The sequence below is a fragment of the Musa acuminata genome, unplaced genomic scaffold (genome assembly GCF_036884655.1).
Source record: "Musa acuminata AAA Group cultivar baxijiao unplaced genomic scaffold, Cavendish_Baxijiao_AAA HiC_scaffold_1090, whole genome shotgun sequence".
Lineage (NCBI taxonomy): Eukaryota > Viridiplantae > Streptophyta > Magnoliopsida > Zingiberales > Musaceae > Musa > Musa acuminata.
Genome location: NW_027021304.1, coordinates 1 through 25,138, shown reverse-complemented (window position 1 = coordinate 25,138; position 25,138 = coordinate 1). Strand labels below are relative to the sequence as shown.

General features: G+C 41.0%; 4 protein-coding genes across 4 annotated transcripts; all 4 read left to right on the top strand.

Moving 5' to 3' along the window:
* The first annotated feature begins 1,805 nt into the window (after window positions 1-1,805).
* Window positions 1,806-5,250, top strand: LOC103988304 (receptor-like protein EIX1). The gene is made up of 2 exons (XM_065177961.1): window positions 1,806-4,815; window positions 5,003-5,250. The coding sequence occupies exon 1, from the start codon at window positions 1,842-1,844 to the stop codon at window positions 3,351-3,353; it is 1,512 nt and encodes a 503-aa protein (XP_065034033.1). The 5' UTR covers window positions 1,806-1,841; the 3' UTR covers window positions 3,354-4,815; window positions 5,003-5,250.
* A 909-nt stretch (window positions 5,251-6,159) lies between these two features.
* On the top strand, window positions 6,160-9,078 carry LOC135666396 (receptor-like protein EIX2). Its single transcript, XM_065177957.1, has 2 exons — window positions 6,160-7,423; window positions 8,522-9,078. The coding sequence occupies exons 1-2, from the start codon at window positions 6,160-6,162 to the stop codon at window positions 9,076-9,078; spliced, it is 1,821 nt and encodes a 606-aa protein (XP_065034029.1).
* A 6,977-nt stretch (window positions 9,079-16,055) lies between these two features.
* LOC135666395 (receptor-like protein 37) lies at window positions 16,056-19,355 on the top strand. The gene is made up of 2 exons (XM_065177956.1): window positions 16,056-17,238; window positions 19,159-19,355. The coding sequence occupies exons 1-2, from the start codon at window positions 16,056-16,058 to the stop codon at window positions 19,353-19,355; spliced, it is 1,380 nt and encodes a 459-aa protein (XP_065034028.1).
* A 541-nt stretch (window positions 19,356-19,896) lies between these two features.
* LOC135666399 (receptor-like protein EIX2) lies at window positions 19,897-22,731 on the top strand. The gene has a single exon (XM_065177960.1). It carries the CDS (start codon window positions 19,897-19,899, stop codon window positions 22,729-22,731), a length of 2,835 nt encoding a protein of 944 aa, XP_065034032.1.
* The last annotated feature ends 2,407 nt before the right edge of the window (window positions 22,732-25,138 follow it).

Below are 25,138 nucleotides of genomic sequence, written 5' to 3'. Positions count from 1 at the left end.
TTGATGTAAAAGAAGATGTTTTCCGACATTGATGCATTGACTATGAATTAGTCCTGTGTCCACACTCGAGGAGAAAATAAAGCATATATATATATATATATATATATATATATATATATATATATATATATATATATATATATATATAAATAGAAATTCAACCACAATAATTTCTCAGGCACAGGAAAAATCAAAGGGTGATTTTTCTAAAAACATCTCTGTTTTTAAGTTCCTTTTACAATGAAACCCTCATTTTGAAATATTTATTTATTTATTTTTAATATCCTAAATATTCCTCGCCCTTATTTATAGTTTTTTCTCCTTTCATATGAGACATGGTCCTCTTGGTCATCGTCACCTCCTTCATCATATGAGCATTGTCGGTTATCTTAAAATTGTCTCACTTTCATGATGACTCAATCTTTGACAATAAGTTTAATTATGTCTTCACCATGACCTTTCGTGGATGATGGATAAGCTAGATGCAAGTATAATTCAAGGGGAGGTTGGTTTGACGGACAAAGATGAATATGAGGTTGAAATGATGATAGATTTAAAGCAATAGATATTGAATGCGAGAAAAGAGAAAGATGTGACAATGATAAATAAAAAATAACGAGATAGGGTAGAAAGAAAGTGAAAAGCTATAGATTTTGCATAAGATGAGTGATGAATGTGACAATGATAAATAAAAAATAACGAGATAGGGTAGAAAGAAAGTGAAAAGCTATAGATTTTGCATAAGATGAGTGATGAAGAATGAAGAGCATATATGTAAGAGAGCTTTTGAGGTAAGCAACGTCGAAGATCATGATGATATGAATAATAGGAGCGAATAAACAATTAAGCTTGTTATGGAAGATCGAATCTCCTGAATGCGAGAAAACATCTGGGACTTGATAATGTCCACTAAAAAATGAGATGATAATGAACAAGACTATCACTATCGAAATAAAAAAGAAAAAAAAATAACAACCAAAAGAGATATTTAGGATGGGACCGTCCGAAAGCAAATGTTTTTTCAAAAAAAATTAAAAATCAAAAAAAATTATTTGAACATTTCAAAGTCATTGGCTATTTATAGTTTGAGGATCTCTCATTTAGAAAATAAGTAAAATTAAATTTTATTTTTTGATAAATTTATAATCTGGAAGCTCATAGAGGAAAGTTGATTTCTAAAATTATTTATGTAACACAAATAGATATAATTGCATTCGTTTACATACGTCCCATAGGTTTTTGAAAAGTCCTTATCGATAAAACGTAATTAGTAACATTTATTTCCACCCTCGTTGAATTATTTGTGTTGGGTACGAAGAACTCATAAATAACATCGCTGGTTTCTCTTATTTTCATTTTTATTTATTTTTTATGTTACATTTTTATTTATCATCTCGCGTCACTTATTAGGTAAGCATGAAAGATACCACCGCATTGCGAATGGCTCACTCATCGACAAACTAAAATCATTTAGGTTGGACAAATTCCAAGTGGCGATAGGATAAATATCTCTTAGTCTTCGGATGGGACACCCCACATTTACTGGAGCATCGCCCGTCCCTTACGCCCGTGAACTTAAAGCTTCTCAGGTCACATCGGCCATCTTCCACACCCAACGGGACTCTCTAATCCGAACGGGTCATTGCAATCCTACGTCTCACCTTTCCCTTCATGTCATCTCACACTCTGATGGACGGATGAGATGCAGGATGCAGACCCAGTGGCTGTTCGCATGCGAGGTGTGACCTTTGGCCAACCGGACGCCTCCTGTGTAATATATATACATGCCCTCCATCGTCTGCGATTTCTCCATAAAAGAAGTAGCCATTCACCAATCAAAGATGGCCAATCCCAGGAGAAGCACGCGTCTCTGGCTCACCAGCATTCTGCTCTTCGTGCTCACAACCACGGCGTCGGCCAAGGGGTGCACTGAGGTGGAGAGGGACGCCCTCCTCACCTTCAGAGCCCGCATCGTAGATCCGTCCCACCGCATGTCCTCGTGGCGTCGCCTAGTAGACTGCTGCAGATGGAACGGCGTGGTGTGCGACGACACCACAGGCCGCGTCGTGGAGCTCAACCTCCAGAATTCGGAGGACATGACTGTCGAGGCGAATCAGGCGGCTCTGCGGGGTGAGATCAGTCCGTCCTTGCTCTCTTTAACGCATTTGGATCGCTTGGATCTCAATCACAATGACTTCGGGGGGTCACCGATCCCCACCTTCCTGGGCTCTTTCCCCAAGCTCACGTATCTCAACCTCTCCTGGTCCAACTTCAGCGGAGCCATTCCGCCCCAGCTGGGCAACCTGTCCAGCCTCCGCTCGCTCGATCTCCATTCGTATGGCTTATCGAGCGATCGCCTGCACTGGCTCTCGCGTCTCTCTTCCTTGAGATACCTCGACATGAGCGGTGTGAACCTTTCCATGGCCTCCCACGATTGGCTTCACTCAGTGAACATGTTGTCCTCACTGGTGGAGCTACATTTACCATACTGTGGCCTCACCGACCTCCCCTCTTCTCTTTCCCATGTCAACCTCACGACGTTGACCATTCTCGATCTCTGTGGCAACCTCTTCAACTCTACCTTCCCCAACTGGCTTCTAGAACTCCGCAACCTGTCCTATCTTGTTCTTGGCGATTCAAAGTTGCATGGCGAGCTACCTGCTGGGATCGGGAGATTGACTCGTCTGACGCAGCTTGACCTCAGCGCTAATTCACTCTCTGGTCCTCTCCCCGCGGAGATTTGGAGTTCGAGGAGTCTAACAAGCATCGACCTCAGCTTTAATTCCTTCAGAGGTCCCATGCAAGTGGAAGCAGGGAATCGGACTAGTCTCTCACAGGTATATCTGATCAACTGCTCACTCACTGGCCGCATCCCTGCTGCGATTGGGAGTTTGACTCGTCTCAAGGAGCTGCACCTCAGTGGCAATCGACTCACTGGTCCCATACCTGCCGAGATTGGTAATTTGACTGCTCTAACAACGCTCGACTTGGGTCAGAATTCTCTCTATGGATCCGTACCACCTGAGATCGGCAAGCTTTCCAACCTAACCTCTCTTGATCTCTCCCTCAATTCCCTGAAAGGTACCATGTCCGAACTCCATCTCGCCAACCTTGCCAAGCTAGATGTCTTATACTTGTACAGGAACTCCTTGGACATCGCAATAGGCCATGACTGGATTCCACCTTTCCAACTCGAGACAATCGGTCTGGATTCCTGTAAGCTGGGCCCTTCGTTTCCCAGATGGCTGCGCTCACAGGAATCCATCGTGGATTTGAATTTGTCAACACGAGTATCGAGGACACTTTGCCTGACTGGTTCTGGAATTCTTCTTCCTCGTCCATTATGGTCATAAATCTGTCCCACAACAAGATTTCCGGTACTCTGCCGGCATCCTTGGAGAGTCTAACCAACTTGATGTTCCTAAATTTGAGCTCTAATCTGTTCCAAGGTCTCATCCCTGTTTCGCCACCACTCCTACAAGCACTGGATCTATCAAGCAACGCTCTCTCAGGACCGCTACCATCGACCTTTGCACCGGTGTCGGAATACTTGTTCTTCTCAAACAACCATATTAACGGGAGTATACCATCCTACGTCTGCACTTTGCAGCTGCTCTCTGCCCTCGATCTGTCGAACAATCAAATCTCAGGAGAAATACCTCGGTGTTGGCAAGAGGCAAATGAACTTTGGTTTATCAATCTGGCGAATAATAAGCTCGGTGGAAAGATTCCTAACTCCATCGGAAACTTGACCAAGCTCAGGTCCTTGCACCTGAATAACAACCGCCTCCATGGATATCTTCCACCATCGTTGCAAAGTTGTAGCCAGTTAGCTGTCATCGACCTCGGTCGCAACCATTTTTGGGGCAACATACCGGCATGGATCGGACAAAGCTTTCGATATCTGGAGGTACTGTCGCTACGCTCGAATATGTTGTCAGGCAACATTCCGCCACAGCTTGGTCAACTAAGTAATCTTCAGATCATTGACTTTGCCGATAACAAGCTATCAGGGATCATACCACGCTCATTTGGTAATTTCAGCGCCATAATTTCCATGTCAAAGTCGATGTCTTCCACTTTTACGACCGACATGGAGTTGTCTCCGTTCCGCGAAAGCATAACTCTATCTATAAAGTCTCCGTTCCGAGACAACATAACTCTATCTACAAAGGGACGAGAAGTAACCTTTTCGTCTATTCTATATCTTGTGAAGAGCATCGACCTTTCAAATAATTCTCTGACCGGAGCAATCCCCACGGAGATCGGGTACCTTTACGCACTTCAAACTTTAAATCTATCAAGAAATAGCATTGGAGGTATGATTCCGAGTACTATTGGCGGAATGAAATCACTGGAAACTCTTGACTTATCATTCAATGACTTGTCCGGATCCATTCCTCGAAGCTTTTCAGGCCTGAATTATCTGAGTGACTTGAATCTGTCTTATAACAATCTATCAGGAGCCATTCCATCGGGTTATCAACTTCAAACACTTGCAGCATCCAGTTACATCGGTAATGCGAATCTTTGTGGCCCTCCGGTTAGCAAGAGTTGCCTCGAGAAGACAAATATCAATGCGACATACGAGGAGGAGGAAGAAGGATTTCATGCCTTTTCATTTTACTTTGGCATCACACTCGGTTATTTGGTTGGACAGTGGTGCGTGTTTATCATCATGCTATTTAAGGAAGATTGGAGGATGTTTTATTTTCGAATGATTGATCGATTATATGACAAAGCGTGTGTGGCAATCAAGATAAAGATCAACGGATGGAGGATCAATAAAGGAGAGAGACGTACTCAAAAGTGAAGGTAACGTTATTGTATTATACATAATGTGTTTGAGTACTCAAAAGGGACGTACTCAAAAGTTAATGAATTCCCATTTGCTTCACTTCATTTATTTGAATTTTGTGTTCATACTTCTACATTAAAAATATATGTATATCACTTTGCTCCTATCTTCCATTAGAAGTTTTATGTCTTCGTTAACTTGCAGACTAAAATGTCGACTTGATGACGATGATGTTAGGCACTTCTCGCGATATTTGATAGCCCCCTTACAAGGCTGGTAGGCTGCAGGCTGTCTATGTGAAAACAGAGACAGGGAGTTCTTATTGAAATCAAACCATATGTCCGCATCCCGAGGCCTTTCAAGCGTTTCTGTGGTCTATCACTGTTTCCCCGTCAAGCATTGTATATGTGGGTTCAATCAATTTAATCTGTGACAATATCTACATCCCTTTTGTAATTGCTGCAGCCCAATTGTTCCTAAAATGAAGTACGAAGCGGGAGAAACTTCTTGTTGTAATAAAGAACCCTGTGACTCGCCATTTGCCTGTCAATTCCAAGAAAATAGGTGATAACTTGCATATTTGTTTCTTCTTTGATAGCAACTCCATGATAATTGTTTGTTTGATTTGGTCCCTTTCAACACGGATAATGTACACCTCATCCGATATCGATGTTGCATTTAGTGTAGGTGGCAACATCAATTTTCTTTCGAGGGAAAACATATGTGTCGTTTCGGTGCATTTGAGTGCTTTTGAGGCTGTGGGACAAGTCATATTCCTTGCGTGTGAAAGAGTTAAGATGCGTCGATGATGAAATAAGATACCGAGTGAGAACTCCTGAGGAGAAACGAAGATGTAAATGAAAACTCTGAAAAAGAAAAGATCAGGAAAATACCCTCTTTACTTTCTCGACGTGGAAGAAAAACATGCAAGAAGCTTATGAGAAAACCTAAGAAAGATGAACTATATTAAAGTTGGGAAATCGATAATTCGACACGAGGTGGTATTGCGGACGACAACCCCTAGTATTATCGATTGACGGTGGTGTTAGGCCAGATGTTGCGTGAAGTTGAAGAACATCTGTTTCAAGTTTGAAATCCAGTACCAATCTCTTTCTTTGTTTAAATGGCGGGGTGGAAGCCAAGTTTGACTAAGGTACACTATCATGCAATGCAGGACCAGAAGGAGTCAAATACCACATAAGTCAAGTCTTTATTTATCTCTATCGCCACCAGCGCATCAATCTCCGCGTTTCACTGGAGTCTGGGATGGGAGGGCCATCACGCCCACACAGCGACTCTATATATGGACTTGTCCTCCACGGCCTGCCATCTCTCAGTACACTATGCATTCACCAAATAGCATGGCCTCTTGCAGCAGAAGCACACACCCTGTGCCACGGCACAACTCTTTCGGGCTTTGGCTTACGAGCATTCTTTTGTTCACGGCGGCAACAACGCCGACGACGAAGGGGTGCGTAGAGGGCGAGAGGGACGCCCTCCTCGACTTCAAAACCGGCATCGTCAAGGATCCTTCCAGCCGTTTGTCATCATGGCAAGGCCGAGTAGACTGCTGCAGATGGAGCGGGGTGGTTTGTGACAACAGAACCGGCCATGTCGTGGAGCTCAACCTCCAGAATTCCAACCCTTATAACTATGAGACGTCTATCGGAGGTGAGATCAGACCATCCTTGCTCCTTCTAACTCATTTGGAGCGCCTCAACCTCAGCTACAATGACTTCGGTGGGATCCAAATCCCGAAATTTTTGGGTTCCCTTACCGAGTTGACGTATCTCGACCTCTCCTCGTCCAACTTCAGCGGAGCCATTCCTCCCCAGCTGGGCAACCTGTCCAGGCTCCGCTATCTCGACCTAAATTCACTATATGACTTAACGATCGATGGCCTGCACTGGCTCTCGCGTCTCACTTCCTTGAGATACCTCGACATGAGCTTAATGAAACTTTCCATGTCCTCCCACAATTGGCTTCAAGCGGTGAACATGTTGTCCTCACTAGAGGAGCTACATTTACAAGACTGTGGCCTCACCAATCTCCACTCTTCTCTTTCCCATGTCAACCTCACGACACTGGCCACTCTCGATCTCCATCGCAACCTCTTCAACTCCACCTTCCCCAACTGGCTATGGAAACTCCACAACCTCTCTTATCTTGATCTCAGTTCTTCTATGCTTCATGGTGCCATATCTGCTGGGATTGGAAAATTGACTGGTCTAAGAGAACTTCATCTTAGTGATAATTCACTTTCAGGTCCCGTGCCCACTGAGATTGGAATTTGTAATAGTCTAAAACTTATCGATCTGCGTGATAATTCACTCTTTGGACCCATACCTGCTGGGATTGGGAATTTGACTGGTCTAAGAAAGCTTTATCTTGATCATAATTCACTCTTCGGAGTCATACCTGCTGGGATTGGGAATTTGACTAGTCTAGGAGTGCTTTATCTTAACGATAATTCACTTTCAGGTCCCATACCTGTTGAGATTGGGAATTTGACTGGTCTAGGAGAGCTTTATCTTAACGTAAATTCACTTTCAGGTCCCGTACCCATTGAGATCGGCAAGCTTTCCAACCTCACTATTCTTTCTCTGTCTAGTAATTCCCTGGAGGGTACCATGTCTGAACTCCATTTCGCTAACTTAACCAAACTAAGTGAGCTTGATCTATTCGAAAACTCCCTAGTCATCTCAATAGACCACAATTGGGTTCCTCCTTTTCAACTCCGATCCATTAAACTGAGTTCTTGTAAGTTGGGTCCTGCGTTTCCAAGATGGCTCCGTTCACAAAACTCCATTAAATATTTGGATATGTCGAACACAAGCATCGAGGACGTCTTGCCTGATTGGTTTTGGAATAACTCTGCTTCTTTTATAAATCTCTCCCAAAATCAAATTAACGGCACTTTGCCAACTTCCTTGGTTTTGCTATCTTACTTGCGTTATTTGAATCTGGCTTGTAATTCTTTATCAGGATCATTGCCATCAATCTTTCCCACACTAGAATTGAGAATCTTGGATCTCTCACGTAACCATATTAACGGGAGCATACCGTCCTTTATCTGCAACTGTCATCGACTTGATATTCTCGATCTATCGAGCAACCAAATATCAGGTGAAATCCCTTCGTGTTGGCAGGAGACAAACTACTTTTCCTCCATTAATCTGGCAAATAATAAGCTTTCGGGAGAAATTCCCAGCTCTATTGAAAATTTGATTTGGCTTGAGTCTTTCCACTTAAACAATAATAAACTACATGGGCTTCTTCCATCATCATTGAAAAAATGCAGTGCACTAGTTTTTCTTGATCTTGGCAATAATAAATTCTCGGGTAGCATACCTACATGGATTGCACAAAATTTTCTAGACCTAGAGGTACTCCGACTACGCTCAAATATGTTTTCCGGTAACATTCCTGCAGAGCTTGGGCAACTTGCTTATCTACATGTTATCGACCTTGCTAATAATAAATTATCAGGGCCAATTCCACACTCCTTTGGCAATTTAAATGCTACAACTCGTTCGAGACCGCATTTGACTCGTCGAGACAAACGAGTATTTTATAGTCCCCTTGTAAAGGACCGCCCTGCTTTGTTGCCTTTTGACAAGTATGATGATAGCATCGCTCTAACTATAAAGGGAAGATATTATAATTTTTCAATCATTCTTTACCTTGTCAACATTATAGATCTTTCAAATAATAATTTCACAGGAGAAATCCCCATAGAAATTGGGTCTCTTTCAATGCTCCAAACTTTAAATCTATCAAGAAACAATTTTGTCGGCCAAATTCCAGCGGCAATTGGTGCCATGAAATCATTGGAAACTCTGGATCTGTCATTCAATAAGTTATCCGGAGTCATTCCTCAAAGCTTTTCTGCGCTGAATTCTCTGAACCACTTGAATCTGTCTTACAACAATCTATCGGGAGCGATTCCATCGGGGAATCAACTTCGGACGCTGGAGGATGCATCCATTTATATCGGAAATGTCCATCTCTGTGGACCTCCGGTGACCAAGAGTTGCTCCGACGATCCCAACGTCGATTCGACGGAGGAGGAGTACGAACAAGGATCTCATGTGCTGTCATTTTACTTTGGTACCGGGCTCGGATATTTGGTCGGCTTATGGAGTGTGTTCGTGATCATGCTGTTCAAGAAAGATTGGAGGCTCTTCTATTTTGCAACGGTGGACAAGATGTACGACAAAGCGTATGTGGCAATCAAGATAAGAATGCGAAATTGGCATGACGCAGCTGGTCGAATGTGATGCAAGTTTCTTTCGTGTTATAAGTGTGATCCACTTCATCTGTCAAAAAGGATCTCGTTTTGAAGATTATGAAATGTTAATCTCAAACTCTGTTTCTGTTCCCATGTAGGAGGCATCGAGAACAACTCGTCTGGTTTGGGAATCCTTCTTCTTCTATCATTGACCGCACAGATCTCTCTCGCATAAACAGGCACCATCGGAGACGACAAAACTGCACTGATTTAACATTGTTATCAGTTATCGCTACGAGTGGTTCCTTAGCCGAAGTCTGATATAAAGATCACCATTCTTTACAGATTCTTTTCATTGTCGTCGGTGATCACATGGTGTTCTTGACATTTCGCATCGTTGATCGTTGGGCGCTGTGATGAGCCATTGTTTTTAGGGTGTATGATCGCTGTCTGTTGTACGACGACGTCCTTGGCGATCCATTGCATGGTTCCTTTGGCATTTTGCAGTGACGATCTCACGGTTTGGATGTGGCTTCTCTCCTTTGCCATCACGAAATCAAGATTTACTCCACGTTTCGGAAATCCATCTTCCGAAGCACCAAGTCGCATCGACGATTCGTATCGAGGTTTACTCCACAGACTGCAGGCAGAGTGAGCAGCCCAACCTACCATTGCGGTGCTTGCGAGAAAGGTAGCCGCTACGGTAGGGATCTCACCCGAGTCGTAGAAAAGGGTTCCCATCGAGGCTGAGGCGATGGGTAAAGACAGAGAATGGGCTTATTTCGATGCCTTTATATAGTCTAAAATTACATATGAATTCACATCTCTTCCATCTAATTTTTAATTATCTTTTTTACGAATTATTGAAGCAGCAAAGTAATAGCCTGGAAGATTGTGTGCAATGAACGACAGGTCTAACAAGGCTTTGGAGCAGAGCCAGTGTGGAATCCAATATGAGGCCGTTAAATGGCCACGTACAGTATCTTAGTTCGCAAATATCTTTCAAGACCATCGGTCTTTCTACTTTGCGACATGATAGATAGCAGATAAGATTTTGAGGAAATCTCCTATAGGTGAGGGATATTTGAGTACAACGAAGCTTCTTCAATAATTTTTTTTGTCTTCTATTTTTTCTAAAATTGAGAAATTCTCCTAGTTATTTATTCTAGACCCTCTACTCTTACTTATAAATAAACATGACATTTAAAGACTAAACAAGAAGAAAAAAAATTATAGTTGAGGGATCAAAGTCACTCTCAACTCTTCTCTCTAACCTTGATATCGAGGAGATCAGGTTAATTCTTTTATATAATCTCTTATTTGAGAGATTGTCGTTCCTCAAATTAATGAGAACTCTTGCATGATGTTGATGTCGCTACTGATAAACTTGTAGAACAATCACAATTGATAGCTTTGAGAAGATCTAGAAGAAAAAGGAAATATACAATTACTGATGATTATGTAGTATATATACAAGAATTAGATTATGATATAGAAATAAAAAGAGACCCCTTTTTATTTTCACAAGCCATAAAAAATAACGACTATGAAAAATAGTATGATGCAAAGCAAGAAGAGTTAAAATCAATGGTCTAAAATAATGTTTAGGAATTTATTGAATTACTCAATAATTATAAAAGAGTTGGTTGTAAATGGATCTTTAAGATAAAACATGACTCAACGGGTAATATTAAATGATATAAAGTCAGACTTGTGGCTAAAGATTTTTTTCAGAAAAAAGACATCGACTACTATAATGAGACTTTTTCTCTAGTTTCTAAAAAGGACTCGTTGAGAATCGTAATGGCATTAGTAGCTTATTATGATCTTGAGTTACATCAGATGGATGTAAAAATAATATTTCTGAATAGGGATTTAGTTAAGAAAATCTATATGAAATAACCTAAATGATTCATCGAAAAGGAAAAAGAAAGTTGGGCTTATAAACTTAATAAATCTATTTATTGCCTTAAATAAACTTCTAGACAATAGTATATAAAGTTTCATAATACTATTACTTCCTTCGAATTTAATAAAAACACTGTTGATCAGTGTATATACTAGGAACGAGTTGGTACTAAGATTGGTTGGGGGGGGGGGGGGGTTGAATTAATGCAACAATAAAATTACGTCGGTTTGAAAATATTCGTTCGATTAAAATCGATTCTTCGGAAGATAACTTAAGAGTGTACGGAAGAGTATAGCATTAAGTAAGGATGTTTGAAGTAAGGTAAATTGCACAAAAGAAAAGCAAACCAGAATTTTATAGTGGTTTGGTCGTGTGACCTACATCCACTCTATCGATTCCTCTTCCGTCGAGGCCACCGGCATCCACTATCGATCTTCTTTCAATGGAGGAAGATTAACTACCTTTTTACACCCCTCTTCTCCATTTTACAGGTTTAGGAGACAACCTTTATAAGCACTCACTCCTCTCTTAAAATGAATTCTAGACTTACAGTAGAGGAGGAAATTTCTCAAAAGATTATAATAGCATTTTCTCACTTTTAAATTCTCTGTGCTTGTGTATGTTAACCAAGGATGAAAGAGGTATTTATAGGCCTCAAGTTGATTCAAACTTGGAGCCTAAAAAGATCTTATCCCGGGTTTCCTAGGTACGGGAGGTACCATAGCCTGTGCTGGGTGGTACCACTGCTTGACAGTCTCTCGGAGACTTTGTCTGGACGATACCACCACCCAGACTGGCGGTACCACCGCCTGACACAGTCTCTGACACAGTCTCAGAGACTGTGTCACGACGATGCTACCTCTTAGGTCATTGTTTGGGCCTTTTATTGGGCCCAACATAGTTCTTACATGGGCCCAACTAGCCCCTAATTGGGTTGGTCAAATTTTAATCTCAATTATATGCTAACTATGAATTCTAAGGCATACACTAAGCTAAATAAGCCTGATAAGTCAAGGTTTCTTCCAGCGAGCTTCTGACGATCTTCCGGCGAACTTTTGATGATCTCTCGGTAAAGTTCTAGCGAACTCCCGGCGAGCTCCTGGACTTCATGATGATCTTCTTGGGTAGTTTCGACGAGCTTCTTTGGCAAGCTCCTAGACTTCTCGGTTGGTTCCGGTAGGACGAACATTTAGACTTCCGACGAACTCTCGAACTCCCAACAAAATCGCATTCTTGACTCCGGGACTTCATTTTGCTTTATGTCTTGCTATCGTAGTTAATCCTGCACACATAAAAACACACTTTGATCTAGACAATTATTACTAAGCATGAATCATGTCGTTCGACATGTCATTAGTCTATTGATGCTTCATCCGATTCTTCGGTGCATCCTCCTCTCTTGCAGGGCCATTGCCCAATCGACCAGTTGACCTCCGCAACTCTGATATCCTTATCGTAATATTCGCTCTTCTTGGCTCGATGCCCGAAACCATGGCCCGAAGCCTTCTATCAATATGTCGACCGATCATTCGGCTCGACGTTCAATCTTCTGACATGTTCCATCAGCCCAACATGATTCTTCATACTTTAATTGTCTCTCCCTAATCGAAGCATCCTGCGTCACTCAAAACGTAGATCAAATCATAAACACATATTAATTGGTTTCATCATCAAAATATGAGAATCAACATATATTTTACTTGCCAGTAGTGATCTTGGTTTATTGCACGAAACCAAGATATTTCTCAATAAGAACTTTAAAATGGTTGATATGAATGAGACAGCATATATTATTGACATTGAGATATTCGAGAATAGATCTCAAGGATTATTAAGATTGACTCAGAAAGCATATATTAATCGTATCTTGAAGAGATTTAATATGAGCTAATGATATATCTATTACTAGAGGTAAAAAATTTAGTCAAAACCAATGCCCGAAAAATGACTTAGAAAAGAATCAAATAAAAAATATTTGTTATGGGTGTTCAATTGAAAGTCTATTATATTGTACAAGATCATATATTAGTTTTGTAGTTACAATGCTAAGAAGATACCAAAGCAACCCAGGAATTGAACATTGGAAAGCTGCAATGAAAGTAATGGATATCTATAGAGGACGAAAGATTATATGCTCACATATAGGAGATCAGATCAGCTTGAAGTAATAGAATATTCATATGCTGATTTTGTAAATTGCCTCGATAGTAGGAAGTTCACTTTAGGATTTGTATTCAGGTTAGCTGGTGGGGTAATTTCTAAGAAAAGTGTAAAGTAATCGCTTATTGTATCATCAACAATGAAAGTTGAATTTGTGGTATGCTTTGAGGGCACAAATCAAGTTTTATAGCTGTGAAATTTTATCTTAGGACTTGGTGTGGTTAACTCGATTACCAGGCCATTGAAGATATTTTGTGATAATACCACAGTAATTTTTTCCTATAAGAATGACAAGTACTATAGTGGTTCTAAGCATATCGAAATAAAGTACTTGATAGTTAGAGAAAAAATTGACAACCTGAGCACCACTATGATGATTTCTGATCTATTAATAAAAATTTTATAATATAAAATATTTAAAGAATATATTCTTAGAACGAGGCTTGTGAGCAAGTCATAAAAGATATGGTGATGCATGTTTAGATGGATGCTATTATTGATATTTTTCTTGCTTAATTAAAGTTATTTATTTTTGATATCATATTTATATTTATATTTATGTATATTATAGTTGAATGTAAAAACATAATTGTCTTGATAAGACAAATTATATGGTCATTATGAACTATATTAGGAAAGACTAACGATGTTGTGATATATAGAAAGGAGTATGACATTGATGAAATACAACCGTTATAACTCGCATTGATAGTTGAACTTAATATAGTATTATTATATATTAGACTTATTGGTTTATTTTAAAATTAATGGCCATGTATAAAATATTTTTCAAAATTCTTTGGAATCCAATTAGGTAAAATTATTTTTAAATAAGTTTTATTTTATTTATTTTGATTTAAATATCTTTTTTATATCTTATCAATTAATGGGTGAAGTGGGAGAATATTAAATTTTGTGGTCATTTATAATTGGATAAGATATATATAATATAACTAATTGGATTCTATTACAATATATTCGCGAGTATATTAGAATAGGATTCCTTAGGAGATATGAGGAACTATCTTAATTACTTATTCTAGACCGTCTGTTCTTACTTATAAATGGACATGACCTATAAGAACTAAACAAGAGGAATATAGATTATAGTTGATGGATTAAAGTCTCTCTTTCAACGCTTCTCCTTAACCATCAATCTAAATGATTATGTGAAATGACATCAAAAGGTACACATCATAAAATTAGATCTAATTATTTAATTTTAATCTTGACATAAAAAAATATTTCTATATTTAATATAACATATTATAAATTTTATACTTACATAAAGTTACGGTTAGGTTGACGATGAATTAAAGGTTGTGATGAGGTTAATATGTACAAGTATCTCTACTTCATGTTTTGAAGGTTATGTATGTGACGTACAATCTCAAGCTTTTTTTTTTTTTTTTTTTTCGTTCGTTCATTAGATGCTTGGAAATATTACAAATATTATACGACCAATCTTGGTTTTTCTATGATTGGCTGCAGTAATGGTATGTTGATTAGATGGTCGTATGATGATTTCAAGTAGGGATGGATCCAAGGAATGGTTTGGTCTCTCACATATAGATGATAAATGCTGGAACAAGCAAACGATTGAATGAAATCATACAATTATTTATTTTTCATATATTTTATAACTATTCATATATTTTATATGTTCAATATAAAATACAATTATATTATAATTTATTTTTGAAAAATTATTAATGAATGCGTAATTCGATCAGTCATTAGATCCAGTGACTCCAGATTTCACATGTATATTATACTAGATTTAATATTGTTTTTTCTTTTATCAATAACTATATAAACTTCTCCAGTAATCATTAACAAAAACAAGCACGCTTACGTACAAAAAAACTGACGGAGTCACCCACATCTCGAAGGTAGCTCAGTGCATGTCATCCGTCCATTTGGGTGTTAGCCAGGATGATCTCTCGGGAACAAAAGCATAGGGGAATCAACTTGGGATCCATCCATTTGCGTTGTAAATCTATATCTTTATTGGTGATTAGGTAATAAGAATTGCATAATCAAGTTAAATTTAAATAAGTACGAAATCATTAATTTTGAAGGGAATAAAAACAAGTGCAATTTTGTAGAAAACGAAAGAGATAAAAAGAAAAGAAAAATTGCAGCCATTTCTTTCGCTCCTGTGGGGACAAATCCCCACAAAATTCATCACAGAAATGGTGGGAAATCCTCATCATCTTCACCACTTGTGTGTCAAACGAATCAATTTGTTGCGTGCCTTTGGGTTCCCAACAAAGACTTCCACACGTGTGAAAGCGAAGCGTGCGTTCCGCTACAAACATCGTTGAGTCTCCCTCTTTCGGAAGGACGCTACATGTAAAGCGATGGGTTACCGTGTTATCTTGGGTGAGGAATCGTTTGCGGTGGGTCGGAGTCTTCATCCACGTTGTCTTCCGTGATGACGTTTGACATGTGGTGGCGTCATTCCGACCCCTGGAATATGGTATTCATCGCCTCCATACATTTTATCTTGGCTAAGAAGATGATGCGTTCCGATGTGCGGACATCAGAATCAAACCGTGTGGAATGAGGGAGGCATGAATTAGTTTCCACACTATCGCATTCGGGCCGAATGAGACGTTCTACGCAATCCAACAAGTCCGATTAAATGGCCGTATCTTTCAAGTTTAAAATCCAGTACCAATCTCTTTCGTTGTTGGGACCCAGGCGAGGTAGAAACCAAGTTTGAGTAAGCTACACGGTGCACGCACTGCAGGTCCAGCAGGAGTCGAATCCCACTGAAGTCAAGTCTTTTTATCTGCCTATCGCTACCAGCGCATCAATCTTCACGTTTCACAGGAGTCTATGATGGGTTGGGGATGGGAGGGCCATCACGCCCGCACACCACCCACTCTATATATACATGTCCTCCACCGCCTACCATCTCTCAGTACACTATGCACTCACCAAATAGCATCATGGCCTCTTGCACCAGAACCACACACCCTGTGCCTCGGCACTACTCTTTCGGGCTTTGGATTACGAGCATTCTTTTGTTCACGGCGGCAACAACGCCGACGACGAAGGGGTGCGTAGAGGGCGAGAGGGACGCCCTCCTCGACTTCAAAACCGGCATCGTCAAGGATCCTTCCAGCCGTTTGTCATCATGGCGAGGCCGAGTAGACTGCTGCAGATGGAGCGGGGTGGTCTGTGACGACACAACCGGCCATGTCGTGGAGCTTAACCTCAATCCAGACTATCTAAACAATGAGACGTCTATCGGAGGTGAGATCAGACCATCCTTGCTCCTGCTAACTCATTTGGAGCGTCTCAACCTCAGCCACAATGACTTGTCGACCGATGGCCTGCACTGGCTCTCGCGTCTCACTTCCTTGAGATACCTCGACATGAGCTTTGTGAACCTTTCCATGGCCTCCCACGATTGGCTTCAAGCAGTGAACATGTTGTCCTCACTAGAGGAGCTACATTTACATGACTGTGGCCTCACCGACATCCCCTCTTCTCTTTCCCATGTCAACCTCACAGCACTGGCCACTCTGGACATCAGTGACAACCTCTTCAACTCCACCATCCCCAAATGGCTATGGAAACTCCACAGACTCTCTTATCTTGATCTCAGTTTTTCTATGTTTCATGGTGCCATACCCGCTGGGATTGGAAATTTGGCCGATCTAAGAGAACTTCATCTTAGTGATAATTCACTTTCAGGTCCCGTACCCACTGAGATTGGAAATTTGAATAGTCTAGAACTTATCAATCTCACGAATAATTTACTCTCTGGATCGTTACCTACTGAGATCGGCAAGCTTTCCAACCTCAATATTCTTTCTCTCTCTAGTAATTCCCTAGAGGGCACCGTGTCTGAACTCCATTTCGCTCGCTTAACCAAACTAAGTGAGCTCGATCTATCTGAAAACTCCCTAGTCATCTCAGTAGACTATAATTGGGTTCCTCCTTTTCAACTCCGATCCATTCAACTGAAGTCTTGTAAGTTGGGGCCTGCATTTCCAAGATGGCTCCGTTCACAAAACTCCATTGAGGATTTGGGTATGTCGAACACAAGCATCGAGGACGTCTTGCCTGATTGGTTTTGGAATAATTCTGCTTCATCTATAAATCTCTCCCAAAATCAGATTAATGGTACTTTGCCAACTTCCTTGGAGGATATGACAAACCTGGCCATTCTGAAACTAAGTATGAATTTGCTTGAAGGCCCTATTCCTCGTTTGCCACCTTACTTGCGTTATTTGTATATGTATAATAATTGCTTTTCGGGATCGTTGTCATCAATCTCTCTCCCACTAGAATTGGAACTGTTGGATCTCTCACATAACCATATCAGTGGGAACATACCATCATTTATCTGCAACTTGACACAACTTCGTATCCTCGATCTATCGAGCAACCAAATATCAGGTGAAATCCCTTGGTGTTGGCAAGAGACAAACTTCCTTTTCTACATTAATCTAGCAGATAATAAGCTCTCGGGAGAAATTCCTAGCTCTATTGAAAAGTTGACTCAGCTTCGGTCTTTGCACTTAAACAATAATAGTCTACATGGGCATCTTCCGTTGTCATTGAAACATTGCAGTGGACTAGTTTTTCTTGATCTTGGCGATAATAAATTCTCAGGTAGCATACCTACGTGGATTGCACAAAACTTTCAAAAACTAGAGGTACTCCGGCTATGCTCAAATATGTTTTTTGGTAATATTCCTATAGAGCTTGGACAACTTCATCATCTACATATTATCGACCTTGCTAATAATAATTTATCAGGTCCAATTCCACGCTCCTTTGGTAATTTAAATGCAACAAAAACTTATAGGCAACGAAAATTGACTAGTCTAGACCAACATATAGTTTATAGACCATTGGCAGCCGATCGCCCTGCTTTGTCGCGTTATTCTTTGTCGCGTTATGCTTTGTCGTATTTTGATGGCACTTATGATGATAGCATCACTTTAACTATAAAGGGAAAAAGTATCATCTTTTCGATCATTGTTTACCTTGTCAATATTATAGACTTTTCAAATAATAATTTGACCGGAGAAATCCCATTAGAAATTGGGTCTCTTTCGGCACTCCAAACTTTAAATCTATCAAGAAATAATCTTATCGGTCAAATACCAGCGACAATTGGTGGCATGAAATTATTGGAAACTCTGGACCTGTCATTTAATAAGTTATCCGGAGGTATTCCTCAAAGCTTGTCAGACCTGTATTCTCTGAATCACTTGAATTTGTCTTACAACAATCTATCAGGAGTTATTCCTTCGGGAAATCAACTACAAACACTCAATGACTCATCCATTTATATTGGCAATGTATATCTATGTGGAGCTCCCCTCAACAAGAGTTGCTACGATCTTAAAAGTACCAATGTGATAAAAGAAGACAACAAAGACGGATCCTTTATGCCATCATATTATCTGAGTATCATACTCGGATATTTGGTTGGATTATGGAGCGTGTTTATCATCATGTTGTTCAAGAAAAATTGGAGGGTTTTCTATTTTCAGATGTTTGATAAAATGTATGATAAAGCTTATGTTGTCATCAAAATAAGAATTAATAGATTAACAAGTGATTGAGAGTGAGGACGCCATAAAAAGTCAATGTAATAGGAGTATCTTGTGTGTTGTATCCATAATAAGTTTGAATCTTGCAAGATGACATCGTGTTAGAGATCATGTAATGGTTACTTTTCAAACTCTCTCTCTCTCTTTTCTTTTTGGTTTCATCTTTGTAAATATTGTGTGTATTATGACGATGGAAACATAATTGTTGAATGTAATAATATTATTGTGAAGAATGCATTGAATTATTATAAAACAATATTTTTATAATATTATGTTATATATTTTGTATTTTTAATATATTACAGTATATTATATTATTTTTAAACTAATATTAAATCTCGATCCACCGATTCAATCATTAATCCGATGACCTGAGACTTGGCCAACACCTATGCTGAAGATAACGCCATAAGAATCCCACGGTATTATGCGCTTAATGTAAACAGTCATGCTTTCACGTCATGTGCTTATGGAAAAGGAAGACTGACCGAGTCAACGTTGGGGCATTTCCGTAGCAGTCTCACACGTCTCGTCCATCAAAAAGTAGGAGATGAAGAAAGGATGGAGAAGTCACTTCGAGTCCGTTCGCAGCAGCCGTGGAAGCTTCTTCGAAGGCACGCGGTGGGGGACTCGAACCGCTTGGCGACCGGAGTCAACTTTGACAAGGATCGGTGAGTCTATATGGCATTCCACGATTGGGAGGACCATTGTGGACTCTCGTCCTCCCCTGCAGGATTCCTTGCACACGCTATGCCCGTTCTTTAGAGTTAGGAAGAGACTCGACTGCTGAAGCCATTTTAGCCTTCGGAGCTTTTTTGACCTCAACTCCGTGTGCGTCCTTCTTGGCAGCTGCGCTTCCATGATCATTAGATTAGGAGTCCCAAGTTGGACGAAAGGACGAAAAAGATTAGCACTCACGTTATAATATGTATCCTTTGTCACTACTTCGATCACATGGGATGCCGGGTGGAGACGAAGGGACCTATCATTTCACAAGAGGATCCATTGGCAATCGCGGAGAGCAATGGTTCAACCTACCACATTCTATATATTATATTCATATATACATGTTCTCCACTGTGCCGCCTGCAACCAACTGGTCATTCGTTCACCGAAGAGCATGGGCGACACGAGAAGCCCATCCCATTCGTCGCTGAGCTGCTCTTGCCTAATGAGCGTTCTGTTCTTGACGCTTGTGACGACGACGAGGGGGTGCATGGAGGCGGAGAGGGACGCCCTCCTCGCCTTCAAAGCCGGCATCCTCGACCCATCCCGCCGCTTGTCCTCGTGGCGTCGCCCAGTGGACTGCTGCAGATGGAGCGGCGTGGTGTGCGACAACACCACGGGCCACGTCGTGCAGCTCAACCTCCAGAATGCGGAGGCTTACTACGACAATTCGACGGTGTTGGGGGGTGAGATCGGTCCATCTTTGCTTTCTCTAACTCATTTGCGCCGCTTGAATCTCACTCAGAACGACTTCGGCGGCGCCCGAATCCCCAAGTTCTTGGGTTCTTTTGGGAGACTCAGATATCTGGATCTCTCTTATTCCAATTTCGGCGGAGCCATTCCTCCCCAGCTGGGTAACCTGTCAACCCTCCGCTATCTGAGGCTGTCCTCGTACAACTTAAGGATCGACGCGGGGGACGACCTACAGTGGCTCTCGCGTCTATCTTCTCTAACATTCCTCCAAATGAACTTTGTGAACCTCAGCACGGCCTCTCCCGATTGGCTACGAGCCGTGAACCAGCTGCCCTCCCTGCAACAACTCTATCTGTCAGGCTGTGGTCTCACTGCCCTCCCCGACTCTCTTTCCCGCGTCAACCTCACGGCTCTCACCACCCTCGATCTCCGTGGCAACTTCTTCAACTCCACCTTTCCCAGCTGGCTTTTTGAACTCCGTAGCCTCTCCTATCTCGCGATCAGCAATTCTGAATTGTATGGCACCGTACCTGCCGGGTTTGGGAACTTGACTCGTCTCGCGCAGCTCGACCTTAGCGGCAACTCGCTTTCCGGTTCCATACCTGTCGATCTCTGGAGTTTGGCCAGTCTAACCACACTTGATCTCAGCCACAATTCATTTACGAGTCCCCTTCTACCTCAAATCGGGAACACGACAAGTCTGTCGCAGCTAAACCTCGTTCAGTGCTTCCTCGTTGGTTCCATCCCTGCCGAGATTGGGCGCTTGACCAGTCTTACGGAATTACGCTTAAGCGGCAATTCACTTTCTGGTCGAATCCCTGCCGAGATTGGGAATCTGTCCAGCGTAACGCAGCTCGACTTGGGTCATAATTCACTCTCCGGACTGATACCGGTTGAGATCGGCAAGCTTTCCGACCTTTCCACCCTTGATCTCTCCGATAACTCCCTGGAGGGCACCATGTCCGAACTCCATTTCGTGAACCTAACCGAGTTGGTCGCCCTGTACGCTTACGCCAACCCTTTGACCATCCGATTCGACCACGACTGGGTGCCCCCTTTTCAACTTCAATCCATCAAAGTTGATACCTGTGACTTGGGTCCCGCGTTTCCCAGGTGGCTCCGTTCTCAGGAATTCCTCACTGATATTGATCTGTCCAACACAAGCATCGAAGACACACTGCCTGATTGGTTTTGGAATTCTTCTTCTTCCACCATTATGGACATAAATCTGTCCCACAATAAGATCGGTGGAGTTTTGCCGGCATCCTTGGAGAGTATGGCCACCTTGATGCTCTTGAATTTGAGCTCCAATCTCTTTCGAGGTCGCATTCCTGTTTTGCCACCAAACCTACAAGCGCTGGACTTGTCCAGCAATTCTTTGTCGGGATCGCTACCCTCGACCATCTCATCACAGTTGGGCTACCTGTTCCTCTCCCACAACTATCTTCATGGAAGCATACCGTCGTCCTACGTCTGCGACCTGCAGCAACTTTATGCCCTTGATCTATCCAACAATCAAATATCAGGAGAAATCCCGCGTTGTCGGCCGGAGGGATCACAACTTTTGTTTGTCAATCTGGCGAACAACAAGCTACGAGGAAAGATTCCTGACTCCATCGGAAACTTGGGCAACCTTCAGTTCCTGCACTTAAACAACAACAGCCTCTTCGGACGTATTCCTTCGTCGCTGAAAAATTGCAGTCGGCTGGCTGTCATTGATCTCGGCAACAACAAATTCTCGGGAAGTATTCCAGCGTGGATCGGACAAAGTTTACGGAATCTGCAAGTACTCCTACTGCGCTCAAATATGTTTTCGGGCCATATTCCTCTGCAACTTGGACGATCTAGTAATCTTCAAATCATCGATCTCTCCAACAACAGACTATCGGGATCGGTACCGCACTCTTTCGGCAACTTCAGCGCGATGATCTCCGCGTCGAAGTCGATGGCTTCTACGGTTTCGAACATTATGAATTTTGTGTTATCCTCTTTCGTGGCAAGCGAGAGTATATCTCTGGTTACCAAGGGCGATGAGTTCAGCTTCTCCACCATTCTCCGATTTGTGAAGAGCATAGATCTTTCGAACAATGATCTGAGCGGAGTGATTCCTCCGGAAATCGGTTCTCTTTTTGCGCTTCAAACATTGAATTTGTCGAGAAATAGTTTTGAAGGCATGATTCCGAAAACAATGGGCGATATGAAGTCATTGGAAACTCTGGACCTATCATTCAATAAGTTATCCGGAGTCATTCCTGAAAGCTTTTCGGCGCTGAATTCTCTGAACCACTTGAATCTGTCTTACAACAATCTATCGGGAGCGATTCCATCGGGGAATCAACTTCAGACGCTGGAGGATGCATCCATTTATATCGGAAATGTCCATCTCTGTGGTCCTCCGGTGACCAAGAGTTGCTCCGACGATCCCAACGTCGATTCGACAGAAGAGGAGTACAAACAAGGATCTCATGTGCTGTCATTTTACTTTGGTACCGGGCTCGGATATTTGGTCGGCTTATGGAGTGTGTTCGTCGTCATGCTGTTCAAGAAAGATTGGAGGCTCTTCTATTTTGCAACGGTGGACAAGATGTACGACAAAGCGTATGTGGCAGTCAGGATAAGAATGCGAAATTGACATGACGCAGCAATCAAAGGAAGGCCGGTCGAATGTGATGCAAGTTTCTTTTTTGTTATAAGCCTGATTTACTCCACATTTCGGAAATCTATCTCTTTCGAGGCCATCAGTCATCATTGCTTTCTTCCAGATCGACATGAAAAAGGAGTGAAGGGAAGACTTCCCCGGGGAGGGTGGATTCATCTTACTAAACTGCACGACCGTTGGACTAATTCCACGCGCTTCCCTTCCAGCCTGATGGCGACGACGCTCGTTTTTGTTTGGACGGTTCCATGGAAATATAGTAGAATTAATCTCTGAATCCGTCAGATTGTGCTCTCACCATTATAATGTCCTCCTCCTCTGCTGTGGTGCCCGTGTTCTCCATGCTGCTGCAGCCTACATAGTCTTCGCTTCACGAAAGGTTTCGATAGTCATGCACTTGTTGTTCTGCATTCGTATCTGGCAAAAACAAACGTTTGATATAGAAGTTCAACTACTCTATGGGTCTTCCAGCATTATATGTAAAAGAAGTTGTTTTCCGACATTGATGCATTAACTATAAATTAGTCCTGTGCACACACACACACACACACACATACATATATATATATATATATATATATATATATATATATATATATATATATATATATATATATATATATAAGAAATTAAATTCAACCTCAATAATTTTTCAGGCCCAGGAAAAATCAAAGGTGATTTTTCTAAAAATATCTCTCTCTTTATTTTTATTTTTGCAATGATACCCTCATTTTTAGAATATTTATTTATTTTTAATATCCTAAATGTTCCTCAGTTATATGTGTCTCTTTTCATATGGGATGTGGCGTTCAAGGTTATCGTCACGTCCTCCTTTGGATGAGTATTATCGATTAATTTTGAGTTGTTTCGCTTTCACAAAGATTTAATCTTTGATAATAAATCTATTCTTGTTTTTGTCATGACATAATGATTGATAAACTGCATACGAATATAATTTAGGGATTGATTTGATGGACAAAGAAGAAAATGAGGCTGAAATGATGATGAGTCAAAGCAATAAATGTCGAAGGTGAGGGAGGAAAAAGAGATGATCATAATAAATAAAATAATAATAATGAAATGAAAGACTATAAATTTGGAGTAGGATGAGTAACGGAGAACGAAGAACATATTTGTAAGAGAGCTTTGAAAGTAGACAAAGTTGAAAATTATGATGAATGATAAGAGCGAAGACATAAATTATGATGAAAGAGAGAAAACTCAAAGGAGGAAATGATAACAATAACAAATGCCAAAAAGAAAGAAAAAAAAGATTTTAACAATCAAAAGAGACATTGAAGATGGGAAACATGTAGAAAGAAAGGTTTTTTGAGAAAAAAAATTCAAAATCAAATAAAATTTATTTGGAAATTTCAAGTCTATAATGTGGCCATTTATTTTTTAAGATCTATAATTTAGAAAATTAGTAAAATTAAATTTTATTTTTTTTTGACAAATTTCTGATAGGATGAAAGGGAAGCTCATCGAGGAAAATTGATTTCTGAAATTATTTATGTAATACAAATATATATAACTGCATCCATTTACATACATCCTATAGGTTTTTGAAATGTCCTTATCGATAAAACGTAATTAAGTAACATTTATTTCCATCCTTATTGAATTATTTGTGTTGGGCACCAAGAACTCATAAATAACATCGTTGATTCTTCTTATTTTCATTTTTATTTGTGTTTTATTTATTTATTTTTTTATGTTATATTTTTATTTATCATCTCGCGTCACTTATTAGGAGGTAAGCATGATAGATACCACCACGTTGCGAATGACACACTCATCGACAAACTAAAATCATTTAGGTTGGACTAATTCCAAGTGGCGATAGGATAATATCTCTTAGTCTTCGGATGGGACACCCCACATTTACTGGAGCATCACCGGTCCGCTACGCCGGTGAAGTTAAAGCTTCTCACGTCACATCGGCCATCTTCCACACCCAACGGGACTCTCTAATCCGAATATTTGGTCGGCTTATGGAGTGTGTTCGTGATCATGCTGTTCAAGAAAGATTGGAGGCTCTTCTATTTTGCAACGGTGGACAAAATGTACGACAAAGCGTATGTGGCAGTCAAGATAAGAATGCGAAATTGACATGACGCAGCAATCAAAGGAAGGCCGGTTGAATGTGATGCAAGTTTCTTCTGTGTTATAAGCCTGATTTACTCCACATTTCGGGAATCTATCTCTTTCGAGGCCATCAGTCATTGGTTTCTTCCAGATCGACATGAAAAAGGAGTGAAGGGAAGACTTCCCCGGGGAGGGTGGATTCATCTTGCTAAACTGCGCTACCGTTGGACTCTTTCCACGCGCTTTCCTTGGAGCCTGATGGCGACGGCACTCGTTTTCGTTTGGAAGGTTCCGT